This window comes from Silene latifolia, chromosome 10, assembly GCF_048544455.1.
Source record: "Silene latifolia isolate original U9 population chromosome 10, ASM4854445v1, whole genome shotgun sequence".
Taxonomy (NCBI): domain Eukaryota; kingdom Viridiplantae; phylum Streptophyta; class Magnoliopsida; order Caryophyllales; family Caryophyllaceae; genus Silene; species Silene latifolia.
In genome coordinates this window covers 160883336-160905921 of record NC_133535.1, presented here as the reverse complement: position 1 = coordinate 160905921, position 22586 = coordinate 160883336, and the positions used below count along the sequence as shown (strand labels likewise).

Genomic DNA, 22586 nt, shown 5'->3' with positions numbered 1-22586 from the left:
TTCACCCCTTTATAGCACTCAGTCACCCTTAATCCTCTAAACAAGCACAAATTACGCAAGTGCCCTCAAAAAACAGACCTCATAGCTCTAAACTGAATCTACTGATTGACTGTGTGTGAGCGCCTTACACGCGCTTGTGTACATGATACATAGTACAAGCGTACAGCATACGGAAAAAAAAAAAACATACGTTGAACCTCTATGGCACACTTCGGTAGTGTAGTCCGTGCCCAATCCATTCTCACCTATGGCTCGAAATGTTATAGAGTAGAGTGCCCCTGCAACACCTTGAACACCCAATTTCACGACCGGTACTGGCCCCACGGGAGGACTATCCTGTTAAACCAAAAACAGGATGCAAGGTATAAGTTATTTTGAAAGACGTAAAGAATCCAATTGGAACGGAATATTGTTATAAGGCCGAACATTAAGATTTATACTTGTACCATCTTATGTTTATGTGTATCCTCCGCCATTTTGTTAACAATACGTTGAGCCTCTATCCAAAAAGGATCATTGCGGCCGGCCTTCCAAATTCCCCCGACACTCTGCCTCGCAGTCCTCCTACTCATTTTAAAAGAGACGGAATAAATTGCACATAAAAAGACACGGATATTTCACCAGTCTAGGGTTCATACTTTAGTAGTGTTAAATAAAATCTCAAACGGTAGCGTAAATAATAAATGACACACCCAGATAAGTAAAATAACGTACAGAAATTACATGACTTATGAGGTAGAGCCGTAGAGAGTACTATATACAGATTTTGTGTAACTCGGAGAAATCTGCAAATTGCCATTTTATTTTATCAAATGGGCCACAACTTTTTTACGCCCACCTTTATAACTATCCACTTTACTTAGAATTTTTTTTTTTTTGGGTTTTCTATGGAGTATCCCTGAACTTTTCATGTTTCTAACCTATACTCTCGCGTTTTTCAAATTATCAGTTGTACCTCTAAACTCCATTAATTAGTCTCAAACATGACCCTTACTTTCTAAACCGTCAAATAAGGACGTCAACTGCTTATATGGCGTGATGATTTGGACGACTTATTTTATGTGGGTTGATGACTGAGCTATGACTAGGATAAGTAAGACTTCCTCTATACACTTCTCAATTCTCATATAAGTTTGATCAAACTTAACCTAACCTAATTAAGAAAACTCTTAAACTTCCTCTGCTTCTCCCTCATTCAACTTCATCTCCCTCAATCAACTTCATCTGCATGCCCTAAATTTCGTCTCACCCTCTACTGCTACTTCATCTATAACAAGGGCACACTAATTTCATCATCTAAAAGTAAGTTTTTTGTTCTTATTTTGTATTGTTACAATGGTTTTATGCCTTTTTTTTTATGGGTTTTTAAATTTTCTGGATTTTTTAGTCAAAATTTTTTTTTTTGGGTTATCCGTTTAGATTATATTGTTTTTTAATCCAAAGTTTTGTACTTTTGTAAGTTTTCATTTGTTTAACTGTGTTATTTTTATTTTATTCAATTAGTTTTGATGTTTATGTGAATTTTGTGGGAGTTTTTTTTTTTTGAGGTGGATTATGATTTATTTGCAGGATGCAGAATGTTAAGTTAAGGATGAATTATATGGGTCAATCTTTTAATCTTATGATAGAAGATACCGATAGGGTTTTATTAATTGATCTGTTGAATGATATGGTTGACGAGGCAAAAAAGCAGGGGATACCTCTGCCAACTTATCCTATTTTAACATATAATTATGTGTTGAGGCATGTGGAGATAACTGATGATAAAGGGCTTTTGAAATGTTTGATAGATTAAAGGAGAGGAGGGGATTTATCAATATTTTCATTGCTAGTCTGAGTGCTCCTAACCATGCTTGGTTAATGGCTAGACAAGTTGTGGCAAATAGGAATGCTGATGTGAATGCAAGTATTGGGGATGTGGGTATGAAATATGAATGCTGTTACCACAGAGAATGTTGTTAATAAAGGAAAGGAGAAGTTACCAATAAGGAGAGCAACAAAGGCAATACCTAGTCATGTGACTTCTCAAGTAGTCCTTAAGAGAAGTCCAAGGAAACCATTAACCCAATCATCAGAAGTTCAAGGCCCTAATCCTTCCCCAACAACCCTAATTGTTGTAACCCAATCCTCAGAAGTCCATGAAAATATTCCAATCCAACTAAGTCGTCATTAAGACTTTCCTTGCTTGAGACTTCATCAACTTCCCACTTGAAACCTTAAAAGCTCTTGTTAAAATGACATGCTCTTCCCCAACCCACCTTACAAAGTAGTCACATTCAAGACACTTGAAATATGCTTTCCTTGGATTGTTTGTAGATCCAGATATCTTAATAACCGTATTTCTGTCCCAACGAGTACAAGCTTGTGTCTTAAATTCAAGACCCGCAATAGGAGTGTTCCTCAAACTAGTCGAATAAGACATCAAAATTTGGTGGAAGGTAGTATGCAAATAAGATTAAGAGAAAAGAGAAAGGAAATGAAAATAGTTGAATATAGAGAGAATGAGAAAGTAACATATAAATAGGAGATTGGAGGAGGGATTTATAAAATTGAAGTATAGAAGCGAAATTTTCAGAAAAAATGGAGGGAAAAAGGGAGGGAAGAGGGAAAAAGGGAGGGAAGCCAAAGTTATAGTCACATAGGATAAGTAGTTCAAGTCATAAGCCAAGTAAGCACTTAACGAACCTATTTTGACGGTTTAGAAAGTAAGAGTCATGTTTGAGACTAATTAATGGAGTTTAGGGGTACAACTGATAATTTGAAAAACGCGAGGGTACAAGTTAGAAACATGAAAAGTTCAGGGGCTCATTATAGAAAAACCTTTTTTTTTTTTCAAAAAAAGATGGTTTTTTCTTTAAAATCAAAAATATATAAGATTTTGTCTCTTGAAATACGGTCTCTTAATAAGTTTATTGGAAGATTATTGTATAATTTTAAGAAAAAATGGTACTAAAGATAATAAAATAGGTACAAATCATGATTAAAGATAAAACGGGTATATTTATTAGGTAAAGAGTTACAAAATTACTATGTCAAGATCAACATTAAAATAAATTATTTTGGAGGGAAAACTTTAGAGAAGTTTATTCTCTTAGTATATAGGGAGATTATGTATACATTAACTATTAAGGTAACTAATAATTATAATAATTTATTTCATTAACTTATTATCTTTTTAGTAAAATTAATCTTTTCACTAAGTTTTATTTTTTGACTAAACTCTAATCTATATTCTTTTAATTAAAATATTTTAATAAAAAAATTGTATCAAACCATGATTTACTAATATTTTACTGATTCTATTATTTGAGAATGAATTGACTCATACTATATACTCCACAAAACAAAATTATAAACCGTTTTAATTACTTTCGAGACAAAAAAAATTGAGAAAATAGAATAACTTTGTCGTATAAAAAAATATTATTTACAAAAATACATTTCAACATACGACTCAATTCTTTTAATTAATTTTCAATTTCAACTTTTTATTTTTCAAAACAAAATGTGAGAAAAATGAACAACTTATGAGATACCACTATTATAAATCTAATCTAATTTAGTAGAAATTAAAAAAAAAAAAAAAAAAAAAAACTTTATAAGCCGTGCATTATTTAATACACGAGGGTTAACCTAGTTGAGAATTATTTAGGGAGAATGATCAATATTCGACCATCAATATTTAGATTAGATCGGATGTGGTCGTAAAAATTCGGGTCTAGCTTACCTTCGGAATCTAGTCGGGTTATTCGGACGGGTGAGTTACTGCGATTCTTTGATGACAAAAACAAACAAAAAACACAGATTCAGGATTGTTCTTGACAACCCAGAATCATAAATTATTCAGAATCATCATCGTCATCAAGATGAGAACTTTCCCAAAATTTGCAAGTTCTCCTTTTACAATCTCCTTTTTATAACTTCCCAATTACAAATAATCATCCAAAAACAAACCAATTTCTGTAAACCCTCCATTTTACAATCTCCTTTTTTTATAATTTCCCAATTACTCACTTCAAATAATCATCAAATAAATCATCTTTCTTTTGAATTAGATGATATAATTGACATGGTTATTGAAATTAAAGAATCAACCTTTAGCTGCAATTGTATTGGAATGCCCTGATTTTATAAAAATGATTGATAGTGGTAAAAGGGTTGATTTTGCGATTGATTCTAGGGAAATGTGCTGGTTTCAGAGGAAATTAAAAAAGGGAATAAGATGATCAAATTAATGTCTCTGACAAGCAGGACTGGAGTGCTCTCGAATGTTTATACAGGTAAAACATCCCACTTCCGATATTCTCATGTTTACAAATTAAACATCCCAATTACTCACTTCTACCTGTTATTACAAAAAATATCAATATGAATGGCTATACATACTTGATATGGATGTTTGGAATGCATCTAATTTTGACTCTTCAAACGTAAAATTGGGTTTACAAAATTTGTTTGATATCCAGAGTATGACACTAACTAAGAAAGGTCTTAGGAACACAAAAAGACTTTTCAACTCTTCTTACTGGTTTAAGTACCATATTCTTTCTCTAAAATAAGATGAACTAAACACTAAACTCCACTAAAACAGAAAATTCAATCTGATTTCCACTTAGTATAATGGCAAGAATCTCGTTTCTCATTGTCATTCTTCTTTTGCAAATATTCCAATCCTCAGTATGTGTACATGCCAATGAACTTGAATCATTAGGCTTCATAAGGTGCAAAAAACATGAACTTGATGCATTGTTAAAGTTCAAACAAAGTTTCACCCAAGATCCTAAGAAGCTCCTTTCTTCATGGGTTGGTCAAGATTGTTGTCAATGGCACGGAGTCACTTGCGACAATGTTACTCATAATGTTGTCAAGTTGAATCTCTGTAGTCAGCCACAACCATTCTATGACATTTATGTCGGTTACTATGTTACTGGTTGTCTGCCCGATCCTAAAGTTTCCATGGTATCTTCTGGAGTAAGTACGGCTTTGCTTGAACTCAATCTCCTAACTCACTTGGACTTGAGCGGGAATAACTTTTCTGGAAGTCGTATTCCAGAATTCATAAGATCTTTGAGGCATTTAAGGTATCTAAATCTCTCTTCAGCTGGCTTTTCTGGCACCATTCCCCCTCAACTTGGCAACCTCACAAATCTGATACATCTTGATCTTCATGATAGATATCAATGCTTTGAACACACTCTTTTTTATGGTAAAGATTTAGGATGGGTATCTGGTCTTTTAAAATTGCAGTCTTTAGACATGAGCGGCTATAACTTGTCCAGATCACACAACACTTTTAAAGTGCTCAATACACTTCCTTCTCTTTTATCACTTACCCTATCTCATTGTGGATTAGATAACTCGCATTTATCAGAGGCATTAATAGGGAATACTTCTAATTCATTTTTCCCCACTCTTCAACATCTTGATTTTTCGTCAAATGCCTTTGAAGGTACACTTCCACCGGTTTTTAAAAACATGGTTTCTCTTCGATCCCTCTCTCTCTCTGACAATATCTTTAATGGATCAGTTCCACTCTGGCTTAGAACCTTGAGGCATCTCGAAGTTCTTGATTTGGGTAGCAATCAGTTTAATTATGTAGAAGGTGGGTTTATGGGGATTATGGGAAATCCTTGTAGCTTCAAACACTTGGATTTGTCCAACAATAATATTATCCAAGGAGATATCCTAGAGCCTTCTATGAGCTCATATGGGTGTGATGCTTTCGAGTTAGAATACCTTGATCTACATAATAATAATTGGATGAATGGTAGTTTGCCGTCTTTGTTGGGTCAACTCACAAACTTGAGTCACCTTGATCTTTCAAGTAATGACTTCAAAGGTCAAGTTCCAGCATCTTTTGTGAATTTGTCAGCTTTGAAGTATTTGGATTTGTCGAACAATAACTTGAGTGGATTGATTCCGGATGATTTTATACGACAATTAAACGAGATAGAGCATATAGATATTTCATCAAACTCCCTCCAAGGTACCGTTTTCGGCATTGGTAACCTCTCTAAATTGTCGTATTTGGATATGAATTACAACCATCTTAATCTCAATCTTGACTCGAGTTTCAACTGGCAACCTCCCTTTCAACTTCGAACTTTTAATGTTCATTCATGTGTGATAAACACGGTGTTTCCTCAGTGGTTAAAGAATCAAACTCAAATTGAATACTTGGATCTTTCCTATACCAACATCTCTGGAGAATTGCCCGGATGGCTATGGAACTTGAGCTCTTTTCAAGAATTACATCTTTCTGGCAATCAACTAACAGGTTCAATGTCAAGTTTTTCTTTAATCCATGATCTTAAAATTGGTATTTATGCAAAGTAACGACCATTATGTAAATGCCTAAAAAAAATTTCAATTTCCGTGCAAATGATTTCTGATTTATAAAAATTGTCTTATATAACCGATATGGTCTATAATTGCTAGATACTTAGCTGATACAAGAACAATAAAGCCAAAGCTCAAAACTAGATCAATATAAAAAAAAACGAAATGCTATTAGTGTGACCGATGCCACTGTTTATTACTCCCTCTACAGTTATTTTCACCTCATTTCAATAAAATACTCCTCGCATAAATTAGATAAATGGGATGAAAATAAATGTGCCGAGGGAGTAATATCCTTGAAACCTAGGAGGATTTTTCAACAAATTTCTCACTGTAACTTATCTTATAGGATCCTTGCCTCGACAGATAGTTTGTGATCGGTTTTACCGGGACGATAACTGTAACTTGGAGTGGCTGGACCTTCACAACAACTTGCTTACCGGGACAATACCTAAATGGCTGGGCCTTTTAGAAGATCTTCAAGTTGTAGATTTGTCTTCCAATCTGCTAATAGGGGAAGTCTCTGATGGAAATAATGCATCATCACTTTTTAATATTGGAAACTCCTTAATGGTGCTTGACCTCAGTGACAACATGTTGTCCGGAGAGATACAATTTGGAAAGGTTCAACCGGATACTAATTTGATAATCCTCAGTCTGCGACGTAATCATCTTAATGGGCCCATTCCCTCACAACTCTGCAATTGTCGGTATCTTCTAGTATTGGAACTTGCTCAGAATGGTTTGACAGGGCACATACCTCGATGTTTAGGCTCCGTTGATTTTTACAATGCTGAAAGTGATATTATTAATGCAAGCCTACAAATTGAAGAAATTGTCAAAGGAATAGTTGAAGTGTCCACTGGAACAAAAGGGGGTTCTATCATCGACCTTTCCAGCAATTATTTAGTCGGTTCAATACCCGAGGAGCTCACAAACATATCCGCCTTGTTTGTGTTGAACTTGTCGTATAATCATCTAACGGGAAACATTCCAGAAAATATAGGCAACCTGAAGACGGTCGAATCTTTGGACTTGTCGAATAACCATCTTTCAGGGACAATACCAGATAGCTTGTCTTCCATATCATGGCTAAGCAAGTTGAATTTGTCCAACAACAACCTACATGGCCCTATTCCATCAGGTAGTCAACTCCAAACTCTTGATGACCCATCTATCTATGCGAACAATTCTGGTTTATGCGGGTTTCCCTTGAACAAGTGCACTGAATTTGACTCGCCACCAAGGCATGCTGCCGGAAAAGATAATGTTGAGAAAGAAGATAAATATGATAAGTTGTGGTTCATCCTAGCCGTAATGTCTGGTGTTGCTACCGGATTTTGGGGAGTGGTGGGAACTTTGGTAATAAAGAGGAGTTGGAGACAAGCTTATTTTTGGTATGTTGAGGATCTTGGTGACAGAATTTATGTTCCGGTGAAAGTGAGGGTGAACAGGTTCAAGAGGAGGTTTAATAAATTCTAATTCACAAGAACGCTATGTAATGTGTACCGTATGGACTTTATATATGTTGTAATATGTATTTTAGTAATAATTTGGACAAAACTATTCTTTGTTTGACCTTTTAGCTGCTGCTTCAACCATGAATACAATCTTCTCCTGAAATCATTTCACAAAACTCAGCAACGTTTCTAAATATGATCTTGACAGTCACAATATTAATAAGAGCGACAAGCGGTTTCAAAACGAGAATTTTGACCTCCACAAGCTACTCGGGATACAAAAATCATTGCTTGGTTATCCTTAAGATCACCGCAGCAAAACAAACTCATGGCGCCAAACATAAGTTAATTGCAATTCGACATATTATGTACAAGCGAATACGTGTGAAATAATTTATGTAGAAGTTAAACTTACAGGGGCTTAGCAGACAGTATACAGGAGATACAACTCCTCATATCTGTAAACTGAATCTAGTGACTGTGTGCGAACGCTTCCACGCGCTAGTGTTTGTTTTACAGGTAGACAGTGCAGCGTTAAATTGTGCACCAATTAATGCAACTATCAGTGACAACTATTATATATACATATACATGTAACTTTGCATTTAGTGTCCCCAAGACCAAAATTTGTGTTGTATCTCCTTGAGCCTTTGATTATAATTTCTATTTGCTTCAGATTACGAACTCTGGTACATGTGCAAAAGACATGGATTAATACTGTAAAAGTCTTAGTCTAGTGATTGAGACGAAGGTACTATGGACAATAGGCCGTAGGTAACTTATACTCACGACTTTGAGTAAAGACTGAGTACAGCATATGAAAAAACAACTTACATTTTCTGAAAAAAAAAACATTAACGAATTCAGGAAACAAGTCATTATGGCGGATTTGATCATCAAGGTAACATTATTACTGACCAGTGTTAAGATCAAGTCCCTCCTTTCCCTTACTCGACTTCTTTTCTTCAAATATCTCGCTGCTACCTGTCTCTAAACCTTTTCCCTCTCTTCAAGCAACAAATATCGAATCTCTTAGCAAATTGTATAATATATATACAGAATACGAGATAAGAAAAACACACAGAAAAGACTACCAGGTTTATAGCCTTCAGTTGGAAGAAAACTAATGCTTAAGGTAAGAATTCAATAGAAAACGGCTGCATTTATCCCGTACAGACGCTACCATCCAATGGTAAAGCGATGAATTGTTAACTTGAGCCCCTAACTTTGGCAAAGGGGCGGATTTCAATGCCCTCAGAAGCAGGTTTACTCCACACTTCGGTACTGAAGTCCGTGCTCAAACCATTCTCACCTATCGCTCGAAAAGTTATGAAGTAGAGTGCCCCGGCAACAGGTTGAACACTCAATTTTATGACGCTTACAGGTCCCACAGGTGGACTATCCTGTTAAACCAAAAACAAGACGAATATTATTATAACTTATAAGATTAAGGACGAACAACAATACGAATAATGTTAAGGAAAATTGTACCATCATGTCTCTATATGAATCCTCGGCCATATCGTTAACAATACGTTGAGCGTCAATCCAGAAACCACCATTGGGGATAGCCTCACGAATTCCCCCGCAGCTCCGTCTCGCAGTCGTCCTAGTCGTTTAAAAAAGACGAAACAAATTCAACATAAAAAGAGACGAAATAACTTGCACACATAAAGCATTTAAACATGCGTAGCGCTTTTAATTATAATTTTATCAGTCTAGGGTTCATAATTTAGCAATGTTAATTAAATAAAATCCCACACAATCGCTTAAAAAAATGAATGACGCACCTTCGCACCCAAATAAGTAAAATAACGTATAGAATTAACAGAAATTACGTGATTTATGCAAGTTAACTAACAACAATGATTGATGTAACGAATATACGTAACTTCAACTAACACTTTTCCTGTGATAAAATCGTTTTACACAAGGTTAATTGATATAATAATCTTATAAAATCGATAACTTACTAAACCGCCAATAATGAATTTATGTTGGTGTATGGGGGAGTATAGGAAGTAGAGTGGAGATTAGTTGTTAGTTTGGTTGATTAGTTGAAGTTTAGTTTGAAGGAATTAGTTTGTGTATTATTTGTTTGTGAAATTCAGGATACACCTTGTTCCACTTGGGTTCATAGAAATGGGAGGGGAGGTCCTCTATTTATAGAGCTCCTCCTCCTTCTCATACATCCTAAGAACACTCTAGATTAGGACATTCTAGAGTGGCCTAGACACGGAACTCTCTAGAGTTCCTTACCACTTATACACACGTCTAGAAGGTTCTAGGTTGTTCTACATAAATCTAGGACATACATGACTCTTCTAGATCCTTCTAGACTCTTCTAGACTCTTCTAGTTGTTTCTACATTATTCCAGGACATTCCGGATAAGTCTAGAATATTCCGGAAGCTTCTAGAATACACTAAAAGTCTCATACTTCAACACTCCTCCTTGAGACTTTTGGTGTAACACTTAGCTTGATCATTCCTCTTCTTTTTCTTTTTTCTTTTGTAACGCCATACTCGGAGGTTGCTCGATGTACGTCTCCTCCTCGAGATGGTAGCATGACGAACAACTGGAGCAAATGTATCTTCGTAGTGAATTCCATCTTGTTGGGAATATCCTTTGCCGATCATTCTTGCTGTGTGCTTGTTGATAGAGCCATTAGGATTCAACTTAGTTTTATAAACCCATTTTACACCAATTACCTTTCGATCTCTTGGCTTGTCAACCAACTCCTTTATCATATTTATCTCCTTCTCCATAGGTTCTTGCCACTCCTTGTGTTTGAAAGCCTCATCAAAGTCTTTTGGCTCCTCAAAAGTGAAGTAGCATCTTTCGCACTCTTCTGTATCTTGAATGGAGGGACATTCTACATAAATTTCAGATAGATTTCTCTTACATTGTGCTCCTGTAACATTCTCCACATTGTCATTCGAGGATGGAGAATGTGCTTTAGGAGTTGATGGAGGAATAGGAGAATCATTGTTGTTGGTTGTGTCAGCATTACCTTGTGGATGCTGGGGATGATCAGGGAGTAAGGTCACATTTCTTTCAACCCTCTTTTCTTCCCTATTCCAGATTGCATCTTCGGAAGAAGATTCTTGAGTCTTGAATTTCTGATCCTGGGCGTGTAAGAGTCCAATTAGCTCCGTCAGAGTGAGTTTCGACAGATCCCTTGATTCTTTAATAGCATTGACAATCATGTCGAATTTTTTTGTCAATGTTACGAAAATTTTCTGCACAATCCTCGTATCGGCGACATCTTCACCATATATTTTCATTTGGTTAACTGTTTCCATTACTCTCCAAGTGTAGGTTTTTATGTCTTCATTCTCCCCCATTTTCAAATTTTCGAAATGTTTTCTTAAGGCAATAAGACGTAATGCCCTTATCCTTTCATCACCATAGAATTCTTTTTGGAGTAAATCCCATGCTTCTTTTGCGGTAGAAGCCCACATTATTTTTGGAAAAATGATCTCCGAAACGGTATCAAAGATGAAACACAGGGCTTTGGCGTCATTTATTTCATCCTCTTTTATTTTCTTTAAGGTGGCTTCGGTGGTTGGAACACCTTCTTGTTGTTTTTGGGGACCATTTTCCACTATCTCCCATAGTGCATTTGCTCTTAAAAAGAGCTTCATTTTAATGCACCAATGGTCGTAATTTTCTCCTCTAAATAAATCTAGAAAATCTAGAGGAGCGGGCAATAGAGTGTTTGATGCGGAAGCCATAGTTTTATTTTGTTGCCGTAAGATCTTTAGAGCTCTTGATACCACTTGTTGGTGTATGGGGGAGTATAGGAAGTAGAGTGGAGATTAGTTGTTAGTTTGGTTGATTAGTTGAAGTTTAGTTTGAAGGAATTAGTTTGTGTATTATTTGTTTGTGAAATTCAGGATACACCTTGTTCCACTTGGGTTCATAGAAATGGGAGGGGAGGTCCTCTATTTATAGAGCTCCTCCTCCTTCTCATACATCCTAAGAACACTCTAGATTAGGACATTCTAGAGTGGCCTAGACACGGAACTCTCTAGAGTTCCTTACCACTTATACACACGTCTAGAAGGTTCTAGGTTGTTCTACATAAATCTAGAACATACATGACTCTTCTAGATCCTTCTAGACTCTTCTAGACTCTTCTAGTTGTTTCTACATTATTCCAGGACATTCCGGATAAGTCTAGAATATTCCGGAAGCTTCTAGAATACACTAAAAGTCTCATACTTGAACAATTTAAATACCCTAAAAACATACAAAAGTTACCAAGCATGTTGTGATCAATTACCTATGCCTTCCCATATATGGTGCGGGTATTTGCTCCGTCCCAAACTCCCAATGTAAACAAATGACTGAGACTAAAAAATCGATACTAGAAACTTGGAATATATGGGAAGTTTGAAACTGTAATAGTTTTCTTTTAGGGTAGTGCCGGAGAGACTATATATAGATTTTGCATAACTGTAATCGATCGAGCCACGACTTTGTTTGGGCCTAGATAAAAGATGTAACGTGGAAAAATCTATAAGGCCTTCTTACTGACATCATGTCAATGCGATTTTAATCAGTTAATAAACTTATACCCTCTGTTGTTTAGTGTTATTATACAATTAAGGGTACTTTAGTCTTTTTCTTTTTATAATTTTGGGTTTTTCTACATGTTAACCCTATATTTTTTCAAATTCTACTAACCATACTTTTCAGAGAACACACATGGTAACCCTTAACTCTGTTAATACGCATTGCCGTGACCCTTAACTTTTTTTCCGTTAGTTTTATCCGTTAAGTATGTGACGTGGCCAATTGAATTTTGAGATTTTCTATAAGGTAATCCTATATTTTTAAAAGTTCTACAAGTTAATTTCATATCCTTTTTATTTTATTTTGATTAAAACATTATAATTATAATTTAGAATTTAATAAAAAAATCATCATGCTTTAACTAAAAGATAATGGTTTAATGATAAAAAATGTGGTAAAACTGAAAGCTCAGCTGCGCAACTCTCTAATCAGAAATTCAGAGAATGGTGGCGGACCCAAATCTGCCACAACTGCGCTGAAGTCATCACAGCTTTCAGAATGCACCAGCCGGGAATCAAACCCAGGTCTGTACCGTGGCACGGTACTATTCTACCACTAGACCACTAGTGCTTATTGCTTTCTCAATGCAAGTACCTCTATATATTGCTTTCTTTTAATTATTTAACTTATTGGAAAGTATCTTTGAATCTAAATGCCTTGGCTAGTTGATACTTCATAGACAATAAGTCACTCTCTTCACTGTTTCGAGCCGATATTTTCTCGACATGAACTAGGAGATCGCAACATATAGTGCGCTTTTACATTGATTCAATCTCATGTACAAAAGTCTAGGCTCAATGAGAGAGCTACAAATGATTTTGTGAGTTAAACCCGCTCATCTTGTAGATGTGCATCCGCTCCTCGAGTACAATAAAGTGCAAGCCTATAATTCTTGAATCGACCTAAAATGAACCATCTCGTACAAGATGGATATATAATCAGATATAGAATCACTTGTAAGTTATAACTCGTGGAGTAAGGGTTCTCTCAATTTCTAAAGAACAAGACATCTATATACAGAGTATACAATTATACAAAGAATCTAAGAATGCAATGTACCTCAAGTTTGATGCAACACATAATAATAATAATAATAATAATAATAATAATAATAACTACTGTTTGTTTAGCCTTTTAGCTGCTTCACCCATGAATATCATCTTCTCCTGAAACCATTTCACAAAACTCAGCAACAATTCTTTTTAAGAAAAGATCAATTCATTAATAAAACGCTAAGGCACGTAACAGTCATAACTCATAATCCCCTGTTGTTGCCTTCCTTCAAAACAATCTTAATAAGAAGAATCACAAGCGGTTTCACTATGAGAATTTTGACCTCCACGAGCTACTCCGACTACTCGGAAGGATGGCATTCGCGAGAAAATCCCATTTAGACAAACAGGCAGATTACAGCATACGAAAAAAGAAACTTACATTTTCTGAAAGTTTTCTCCAAGAGGTTGACGCCCACTTCCTCGCCTGATTTAATGTGAAAACAAATTAGCGAATACAACAAACAAGAATAAAACATGGCGGATTTTTATCGTCTTACTAACCATGGCATATTTCAAGCTAGGTCTCTGGCTCCTGATTTGCTCCCTGCAAGTTTCGAATAATAAGCTAAACATTAAGTGTCACACACAAAACAGAGAAAATTCGTGTCACGTACAATAAAATGTGGAAGCCATGGATACGAAGTTTGCTGGACTCGTTGTTCCTGACAACATTAACACTGTGGTGAGTAATCAGTATGACGACAAGCATTACTGATTGTTTCTACGAAAATATAACCTACCCCTGAATTACATCAGTGTTACCGGTTTGAACTGGTGTGCTTAGTCCCTTGAACAGATCAAGTCCCTCCTTTCCCTCACTCGACTTCTTTTCTTCAAATATCTCGCTGCTAACTTCCCTCTCTTCAAGCAACAAATATCGAATCTCTTAGCAAATTGTATAATGTATACAGGATACGAGATAAGAAAATATAACACACAAACGACTACCAGGTTTATAGCCTTCACTCGGAAGAAAACTTACAATACATTCACCCAAAAGACTACTCGATTTATAGCCTTAACTCCGACACAAATCCAATTAAATCACGTCTCATCGTAAAAGTTCAGGACTTTCTCGAGAAAATAATGCTTAAGGTAAGAATTCAATAGAAAACTAATGCTTAGCTGGTATACCAATCTAACCTGAGCCCTCAACTTTCGCGAAGGAGCTGATTTTTATGCCCTGAGAACCAGGTTTACGCCACACATCAGTAGTGTAGTCCGTGCTCAATCCGTTCTCTCCAATTACTCGAAAAGTTATAAAGTAGAGTAACCCTGCAACACCTTGAACACTCAATTTCACGACCGATACAGGCCCCACAGGAGGACTATCCTGTTAAACCAAAAACAAGATGCTAAGTATAATATGTTCAGACGAATAATGTAATGAATATTGTTAAATGTCCTAAAGAATCCAAGGTTAAGGAATATTGTTATAAGTTATAAGATTATTAAGGACGAGCAACAAGACGAATAATGTAACGAATATTGTACCATCTTGTCTTTATGTGAATCCTCGGCCATATCGTTAACAATACGTTGAGCCTTGATCCAGTACCAACTATTGCGGCTTGCCTTAACTATTCGCCCGCAGCTCTGTCTCGGATTCACCCTGCTCATTTAAAATACACAAAATAAATTGAACATAAAACAAGCGCTTTTTTTCTTCATCAGTCTAGGGTTTATAATTTAGCAATGTTGAATAAGATCTCACACTGAATGACGCACCCAAATAAGTAAAAAAAAAACGTACAGAATTTATATGGCTTGTGATTCCCCTATATACTAAAAGATTAACACTTCTTGGAAATTCCCGCTCAAAATTCCCGCCCATGTACTGAAAAATTGCGCTCGATGTTATATTCTGGCTAATTCTTATTCTCTAAATATATTCTAGCCAAATCTTTCTAAATATACTCACCCTTAATTGACTCCACTAATTAGCTACACTAAAAAATATACCATAAATAAATATATGCTGAAATGATTTACACAATATTTATCAATCTTTACCTTCTTAATATATGTACATATATTATTTTTACCGGTGAACAAAAAAAAGTGGAGGGAGTATAATAATTCCAAGCTCCTTATTTTCTCAATCTCTACCATAAATACATATGTACATATATTATTTTTACCGGTTTTCTTTACGAGCCTAATACGCGTTTAATTAGATATTACATCTAACTTAAATGTATTATCAATGTCAAAAAAAATTCTTAATAATAAACTACAATAATATTAGTACTGCAAAAATAACTTAACTTAAATGTCTTTTAACGGTAGTTATTTTCTTTTCTACCTCTTACTAATATTATATTAGTACATTATAACATTAAATTGAAAGTACAGTTAATTTATACAAATAATTTTTATTAAGAGCGCCTCTTTATAAATCAAATCTATAAAATATCGCGCTGTAGCGCGGGATCTATACTAGTATTTAGCAAGTTAATTAACAACCATGATTAATGCAACAAATATACACTAATTAGATTTACACTTGAAGTAAAACGGTTTTACACCAGATTGATAAAATCCAGAATTTACTGAACCGCCAATAATGAATTCAAAAACCCTACTGAAAATACAACTATGCATTGTTGTGATCAAATACCTAATTCTTGCCATATATTGTGCGGATACAGGCTCCGTCCCAAGGTAAACGAATGACCGAGACAAAAATAATAGAAGTTTGAAACTGTGATCGTTTTCTTTTGGGTAGAGAGACTAGTGGCTATATATATACGGAGTATATATATAGATTTTGCGTAGCTCAAAAAATCAACAAATTGCAATTTTATCAAATGGGCCACGACTTTGTTTGGGCCCAAATAAGATGTAGCCATGTAAGGTGGAAAATCCTAAGGCTTTCTTATTGACATCTTGTCGAGGCGATTTTAATCAATTAAATGTGGATTTAGGTCGGATATGACTTATGAGTCGACACGAATAGATTTTAAGACTGATATCATTCGGGTTAACGGATATAAAATGGGTTAGTGGATTGTACTATTAGGATTCTTTGAAACATATTACTCTTGTTTGCCTCCTTGGTGAGTCGAGTTAATATGATTTGTTGACTAGTGGCGTAAGGGGTGTGACTGTACTTAGAGCTAGCAAGTCTGACCCATTCTAAGAGGACCTGAAAATATTGCGACCCGAAACCCACCCAACACGACCCGATTATCAGTGACCCGAACCCGACCCAAACTCAATCCGATTAAATGGATATAATCTTTTGTAACTTATTGATAACAATTTATTGACTTTTTATGATAAGAAGTTGCGGCTAAAAAATATGATATTAGTAAATATTTGATCAAATTCATTGACTTTTTATAATAAAAATTTGCAGCTAAAAAATGATATGTTATTAGTAAATATTTATAAATTAACATCATTAATTTCTTGGTAAAAAAACAAAAAAAAAATTCAAAAAAAAGTAAAAAAAAAAAAACAAAAAAAATTCAAAAAAAAATACTCATTTTCTCACTTCTACGATTTAAAATTGTATTTATTTCTCTAATCAAAATACATTAAGGAGAAACATGAAAATTAAGTGAATTGTCAATTTAAATTCTATAAATAATACACAAAAAAATATAAAACTCTATAAATACCGTGCATATATTGCATATGGTCTATATTAGTAACTCTATAAATATCGCGCATTCATTGCGCGAGATCTAAATTAGTGAAGTAATTAAACCAAATAATAGGTTAAAAACTAAATTTAATAGTCAAAAATTGTAGTAATGCAATTAAGTAATCGGAACCGATAATGACCCGACCCAAACCCAACCCGACCTGATACATCATTTGACCCGAAATGGCCCGTGATGCAGGAGCCAGGGGTTCACTCAACTACACGGGAAACCACCAAGAACCAGTTCTGACCCATCAAGAGAATTGGCCTGAATCCTTAAGGCAACTGTCCAACCAAGAGCTCCAACTTATTTTTCGTCCATGATAAGGTCCTAAGCTATAAAAAAAGTCCAGGAGAAGTTTTCTAAATAAAGTTCAGAAGGTCCTCTAATCAGCCTCACAAATCTGAGTACTTGTCAAGGGGTTAGCTGAAATGAGCATACAATGTTAATGCTAAAACTCTTTGCTTTTGTATGAGTTTACTCCAGGTTAAATAAGGAGGTTGAGAGGTTCATAGTAGTCCCTTTCAAGCCAGGAAACAAGCATCTTAGAAGCCAAGCACAAACCCCAAGGAGCCTGAATTGCCTAGCCATTTCAGGAAAAGAAACAAAAGTACTTTATGCTGTTTTTTCTGATGTTGTTTCAGCCTGTGTGTATCAATCTTGTATCCGTCCTCATTAGGAGACCGTTGTGATATTTTCAACCACTTTTGTAAGTCCTTTTGAGCCCTTAGATGTTAGCTTAAATCAAGGGGAGGGATCAGAATTGTAAGGTCTATATAAAGAGCCTTTTGTCCATTGTAAAAACCAGACTTGAATGAATGAAAACCCTACTGCTCTTTAACCTGTTAACTTGTGCTCTGCTTAGTTAACATCCCTCAACAGCTTGTGCTTTGCTTAGTTGTTGGCTCAAGTTCAGTTGAATCCCTTGTGCTTTGCTTTGCTTGAGACTTTAAGTTCAGGGTTTATCTTGTTTCCATTGTTAAATTTTCTGTGAGTTCCACACAAACAACATTGACCCCTAGGTTGGTGTATCAACCCGACTCGACCCAAAAGGGTATGTTGACCCGATATGACCCGAACCCGATATAACCGACCCGACTTACCCGATTGTCACCTCTAACTGTACCTCTTTATGTTAATTTTGTACCATTTATTATTGATTGTACGTGACTCAAAATATCTTTTATGACCTTCATGGGTAAAAGTCTAAAAATTGACATACCAAAACTATGCCAAATCGAATACATTGTTCATAGACGTCTCCAATTTGAGTTCGAGTCATACTTGATATTCCATCCTAAAATGGCTTAACTGAACTAATGGGAAATAAACGGAGTAAGTAATAACTAGTCTTTGTTTAGCCTTTGAGCTGCTTCAGACATGAATACCATCTTCTCCTGAAACCATTTCACAAAACTCATCAACATTTCTTAACATAAGCTTATAATCCCATGTTGCCACCTTCCTTCAAAACAATCTTAACAAAAAGCTAAGAACGACATACGGTTTCACTACGAGAATTTTGACCTCAACGAGCTACTCCAACAACTAAAATCATTGCTTAATAGGTCATTAAGATCGTCACAGCAAAACAAACTCATGATGCAAAACATAAGTCTCAATTCAACATATACAATCAAATGAAAAAAATAAACTTACATTTTCTGATAGTTTTCTCCATTTGGTTGACGCACACTTCTTCGCCTGATTAAATGTAAAAAAACATTAACGAATCCAGGCAAAAAGAATAAATATAGCGGATTTGATCATCAAGGTAACAACATTACTAACCATGGCATATTTCAAGCTAGGTTTCTGCCTCCTAATTTGCTCCCTGCAAGTTTACAGTAAATGTAAGTAACTCCGCAAAAACAGAGAAAACTCTCCTCCTATAGAACATCTATTAAATCGTGTCACGTACAATAAAATGTAAAAGCCATGGATACGAAGTTTGCTGGACTCGCTCCTGACACAGTTAACATCAGTGTTACTCATCTGAACTGTTGCGCTTTGTCCCTCCTTTTCCTTACTCGAGTTACCGTTATCAGAAATCTTGAAATCTTTGACTTCCCTCTCTTCAAGCCACAAAATGTATACACGATACGAGATCAGAAAACATAACACACACAAAACTACCAACAGTTCATAGAAACTCTGTCAATCTAACCTGAGCCGTCCACTTTCGCAAAGGAACGGATTTCAATGCTCGAAAGGTTATAAAGTAGAGTGCCCCTCCAACACCTTGAACACCCAATTTCACGACCGGTACTGGCCCCACGGGAGGACTATCCTGTTAAACCAAAAACAGGATGCAAGGTATAAGTTATTTTGAAAGACGTAAAGAATCCAATTGGAATGGAATATTGTTATAAGGACGAATAATATTAAGATTTATAATCGTACCATCTTATGTTTATGTGTATCCTCCGCCATTTCGTTAACAATACGTTGAGCCTCTATCCAAAAAGGATCATTGCGGCCGGCCTCCCAAATTCCCCCGACACACTGCCTCACAGTCCTCCTACTCATTTTAAAAGAGACGGAATAAATTGCACATAAAAAGGAACGAATATTTCAGCAGTCTTGGGTTCATACTTTAGCATTGTTAAATAAAATCTTAAAACGGTAGCGTAAATAATGAATGAGACACCAGATAAGTAAAATAACGTACAGAAATTACATGACTTATGATCGATTTATGCAAGTTAATTAACAACCATGATTGATGTAATGAATATACATGAATTCAATTAACACTTTTACCGTAATAATACAGTTTTACACAAGGTTAATTGATGTGAAAACCTTATAAAATCAATAACTTACTGATCCGCTAATAATGAATTCAAATACACTACAAAAATACAACCATGAATATTGTGATCAAATACCTGTGTCTTGCCCTATATTGCTCAGTCCCAAGGTAAACAAATTACTGAGACGAAAATAGTAAAACCTCGGAATATATTGAAAGTTTGAAATGTAATAGTCGTTTTCTTTTTGGCTAGAGCCGTAGAGACTATATATAGATTTTGCGTAACTCGGAGAAATTATACAAATGGCAATATTATCAAATGGGCCACGACTTTGTTTGGGCCAACCTTTATAACTATCCATTTTACCTTGAAATTTTCTTTTTTTTAAAAAAAAAAGATGGTTTTTTTTATTTAAAACTAGTTTTGGAACCCGTGAAAATCACGGGATCGTTAACAATTGACTGTGTTTAAGTGTTTAATTTGTGAATAACTTATATGGAGTAGTCCCCCTCTCTCAATCATTTGTTTAATTTTAATTAAAAAAAAAGTAAATAAATGAACATAACTGAGGGAGCGGTATTTAAAAAAAAAGTTTTATACACTCCAAATTTTTGATTCGGGATGATACACAAACCAAAATGTGAATAGGTTGGTTGTCTTGAAGCGAGGACACAATCCCTCAAATTGAATTTTCTGGTACTTCTGGTCTTATGGACAATCTTGACACCATAGAAGTATTGAAATATGAATTTACGCTCTATTGTCGTCCCCTGTTTTCAAAGGATTTAAAAATATAAAAACAAGTTGCTACCAATAAAACAAAACATTAAAAGAAGTCATCCTTCCATATATGAACAAATTGCATTAAAATTTATTTTCTACTTCATATGCAGTTAAAAACCTCCTAACTTCGTAATATATAGTGTGATTACTTTTCATTCATTATCTTTTCTTTCTCTACAAAAATATAATCTTCTTATTACTTCACTTATAGTAAGTACACATATAGATATAGAATTTAAATAAATACTCCCGTCAAAATCTTAAGACTCGTACGATATGGATAATTATGCTAGTCTCGTAAAAATATTTCTTATTGGGTATGCAAAATAATTACGTGAAGTTCAAAGCACATCCATGTTAGAATCACATTAACATATACATACCTCCTACAATAACATCATTAATTAAATTATCAAGTTAATTAATTGAATTGACACCTCTAATTAAGACTATTAAATATAAATACATGAACAAAAATAAAAGGAAAAAGGAGACACAAAATTCCAATAAAATACTCTAAATTACAGAGAGAACAAAAAAAAAACTAACTTTTGTAAGGACGGGTAATGTTGGTTTGGACACCTGGTATCAAATAAAACAATATGAATTTGTATTTTGATGAGATTTTATAGAAAGAAAATCAATGTCTCTCAATTTTCTCGTTTGAGTTGCCAATGATTCTTCAATTGCCTGTTTAATTAATGGTTCTTCAATTGCCTCTTTAATTAGTGATTCTTCAATTGTCTCTTTATTATTTGACTATTGCTTTGATCGACTTAAAGATTATAGAATATGAATGGTTTTCTTCACCAACAAACATTGCAACTTACCTCTTTATTGCTTGAATGAAGATATTGTTTTTATTGTCGTTTTGGTGCATTTTAAAGTATTTGGCCCTATGTTTATCTTGCAAAGAAACGGTCGTGAACTTTTATGTGAGCAACTTTAACAACTATTCCGAATAATTCCAAGGAAATGTTACATATATTTAAAATATCACATTTTTTGTTATAATAATATATTCTGTAGTATATATAAGATTAGATTTGGGACAAAAAGTAAGAGAGTAATGTAAGAATCAAAACTTTATAGGTGAACTCTAATAATTGTTATTAGTAGTATAAGATGAGCAAAACTCATTACACATTTATCGGAATCGCGCAATAAATAGAGATTTATGCATATACGATTCTAAACATAGCTTCTTCATATTCGATCATTCATCAAAAATTATAACCAAAACAATACTATTATACTTCATACGAAATATTAGCCTTTCCTAAATCATGAAAAAATAAAATATAAACAAATCATTCAAAAAATATATTTATCCAAAAAATATTATGAGTTATAGAATAGTATATTTGATAGAAAACAAAAAATTATTTAAAGGCTTGAAAGCATTGGAATTGGGACAATGAATTGGAGAATAAGAATCGGTTTCTAATTAATTACTATTTATGCATATTATAACACTATGATAAGATCAAATTGACATATGTGCATCGTACTTTAACAATTTGGCTAAGCATTTTGATTTGTAACCTGTTTGACAAAATATAAATAGAACATAAGTGTTACAAAAGAGACTAAATTGTAGGAAATTAAAGAGTGAAGGACAATAGTGTAACAACATGTCAACAACTTATTAAAGATTTGCTACCATTCGATATTTCAAATATACCATTGTAGAAAAAAGAAAAACTGACAAAGATGAAAGAGTCATCCAAACCAAGAAAAAATTCTGTAAAGAAGATTCATAGCCATTATTTCGAATCTCGTGCATTGTTATTGATTTGTGAGTATGTCATTCTCCTATAATATTAATACAAACACACACACAAAAAAAACTAATAAAATTCTAATTAATTCAAAACATAATAAAAATAAAAAGTGAATTAATTAATCTAGTTCTCTATAGTTTAGCTACCAATTTTTTGAATAAAGTTGAAAATTCATT

The 22586-nt window shown here is 34.5% G+C and overlaps 2 protein-coding genes, 1 long non-coding RNA gene and 1 other non-coding gene across 4 annotated transcripts; 1 reads left to right on the top strand and 3 right to left on the bottom strand.

The window, feature by feature from the left end:
• The first annotated feature begins 3688 nt into the window (after positions 1-3688).
• On the top strand, positions 3689-7925 carry LOC141606735 (receptor-like protein EIX2). Its single transcript, XM_074426008.1, has 2 exons — positions 3689-6277; positions 6689-7925. Exons 1-2 carry the CDS (start codon positions 4621-4623, stop codon positions 7819-7821), a joined length of 2790 nt encoding a protein of 929 aa, XP_074282109.1. The 5' UTR covers positions 3689-4620; the 3' UTR covers positions 7822-7925.
• Positions 7926-12783: 4858 nt separating this feature from the next.
• On the bottom strand, positions 12784-12872 carry LOC141609954 (small nucleolar RNA snoR114). The gene has a single exon (XR_012527855.1). It is a non-coding gene; the product is annotated as a small nucleolar RNA snoR114 (small nucleolar RNA).
• A 328-nt stretch (positions 12873-13200) lies between these two features.
• LOC141609493 (uncharacterized) lies at positions 13201-16139 on the bottom strand. The gene is made up of 8 exons (XM_074428543.1): positions 16055-16139; positions 14929-15046; positions 14578-14767; positions 14175-14295; positions 14049-14096; positions 13936-13978; positions 13814-13858; positions 13201-13545 (listed from the first exon to the last, which is right to left on the bottom strand). Exons 1-8 carry the CDS (start codon positions 16066-16068, stop codon positions 13495-13497), a joined length of 630 nt encoding a protein of 209 aa, XP_074284644.1. The 5' UTR covers positions 16069-16139; the 3' UTR covers positions 13201-13494.
• Positions 16140-18110: 1971 nt separating this feature from the next.
• On the bottom strand, positions 18111-19602 carry LOC141609492 (uncharacterized). The gene is made up of 6 exons (XR_012527437.1): positions 19491-19602; positions 19255-19377; positions 19009-19162; positions 18879-18921; positions 18747-18791; positions 18111-18484 (listed from the first exon to the last, which is right to left on the bottom strand). It is a non-coding gene; the product is annotated as an uncharacterized LOC141609492 (long non-coding RNA).
• Positions 19603-22586: the final 2984 nt, after the last annotated feature.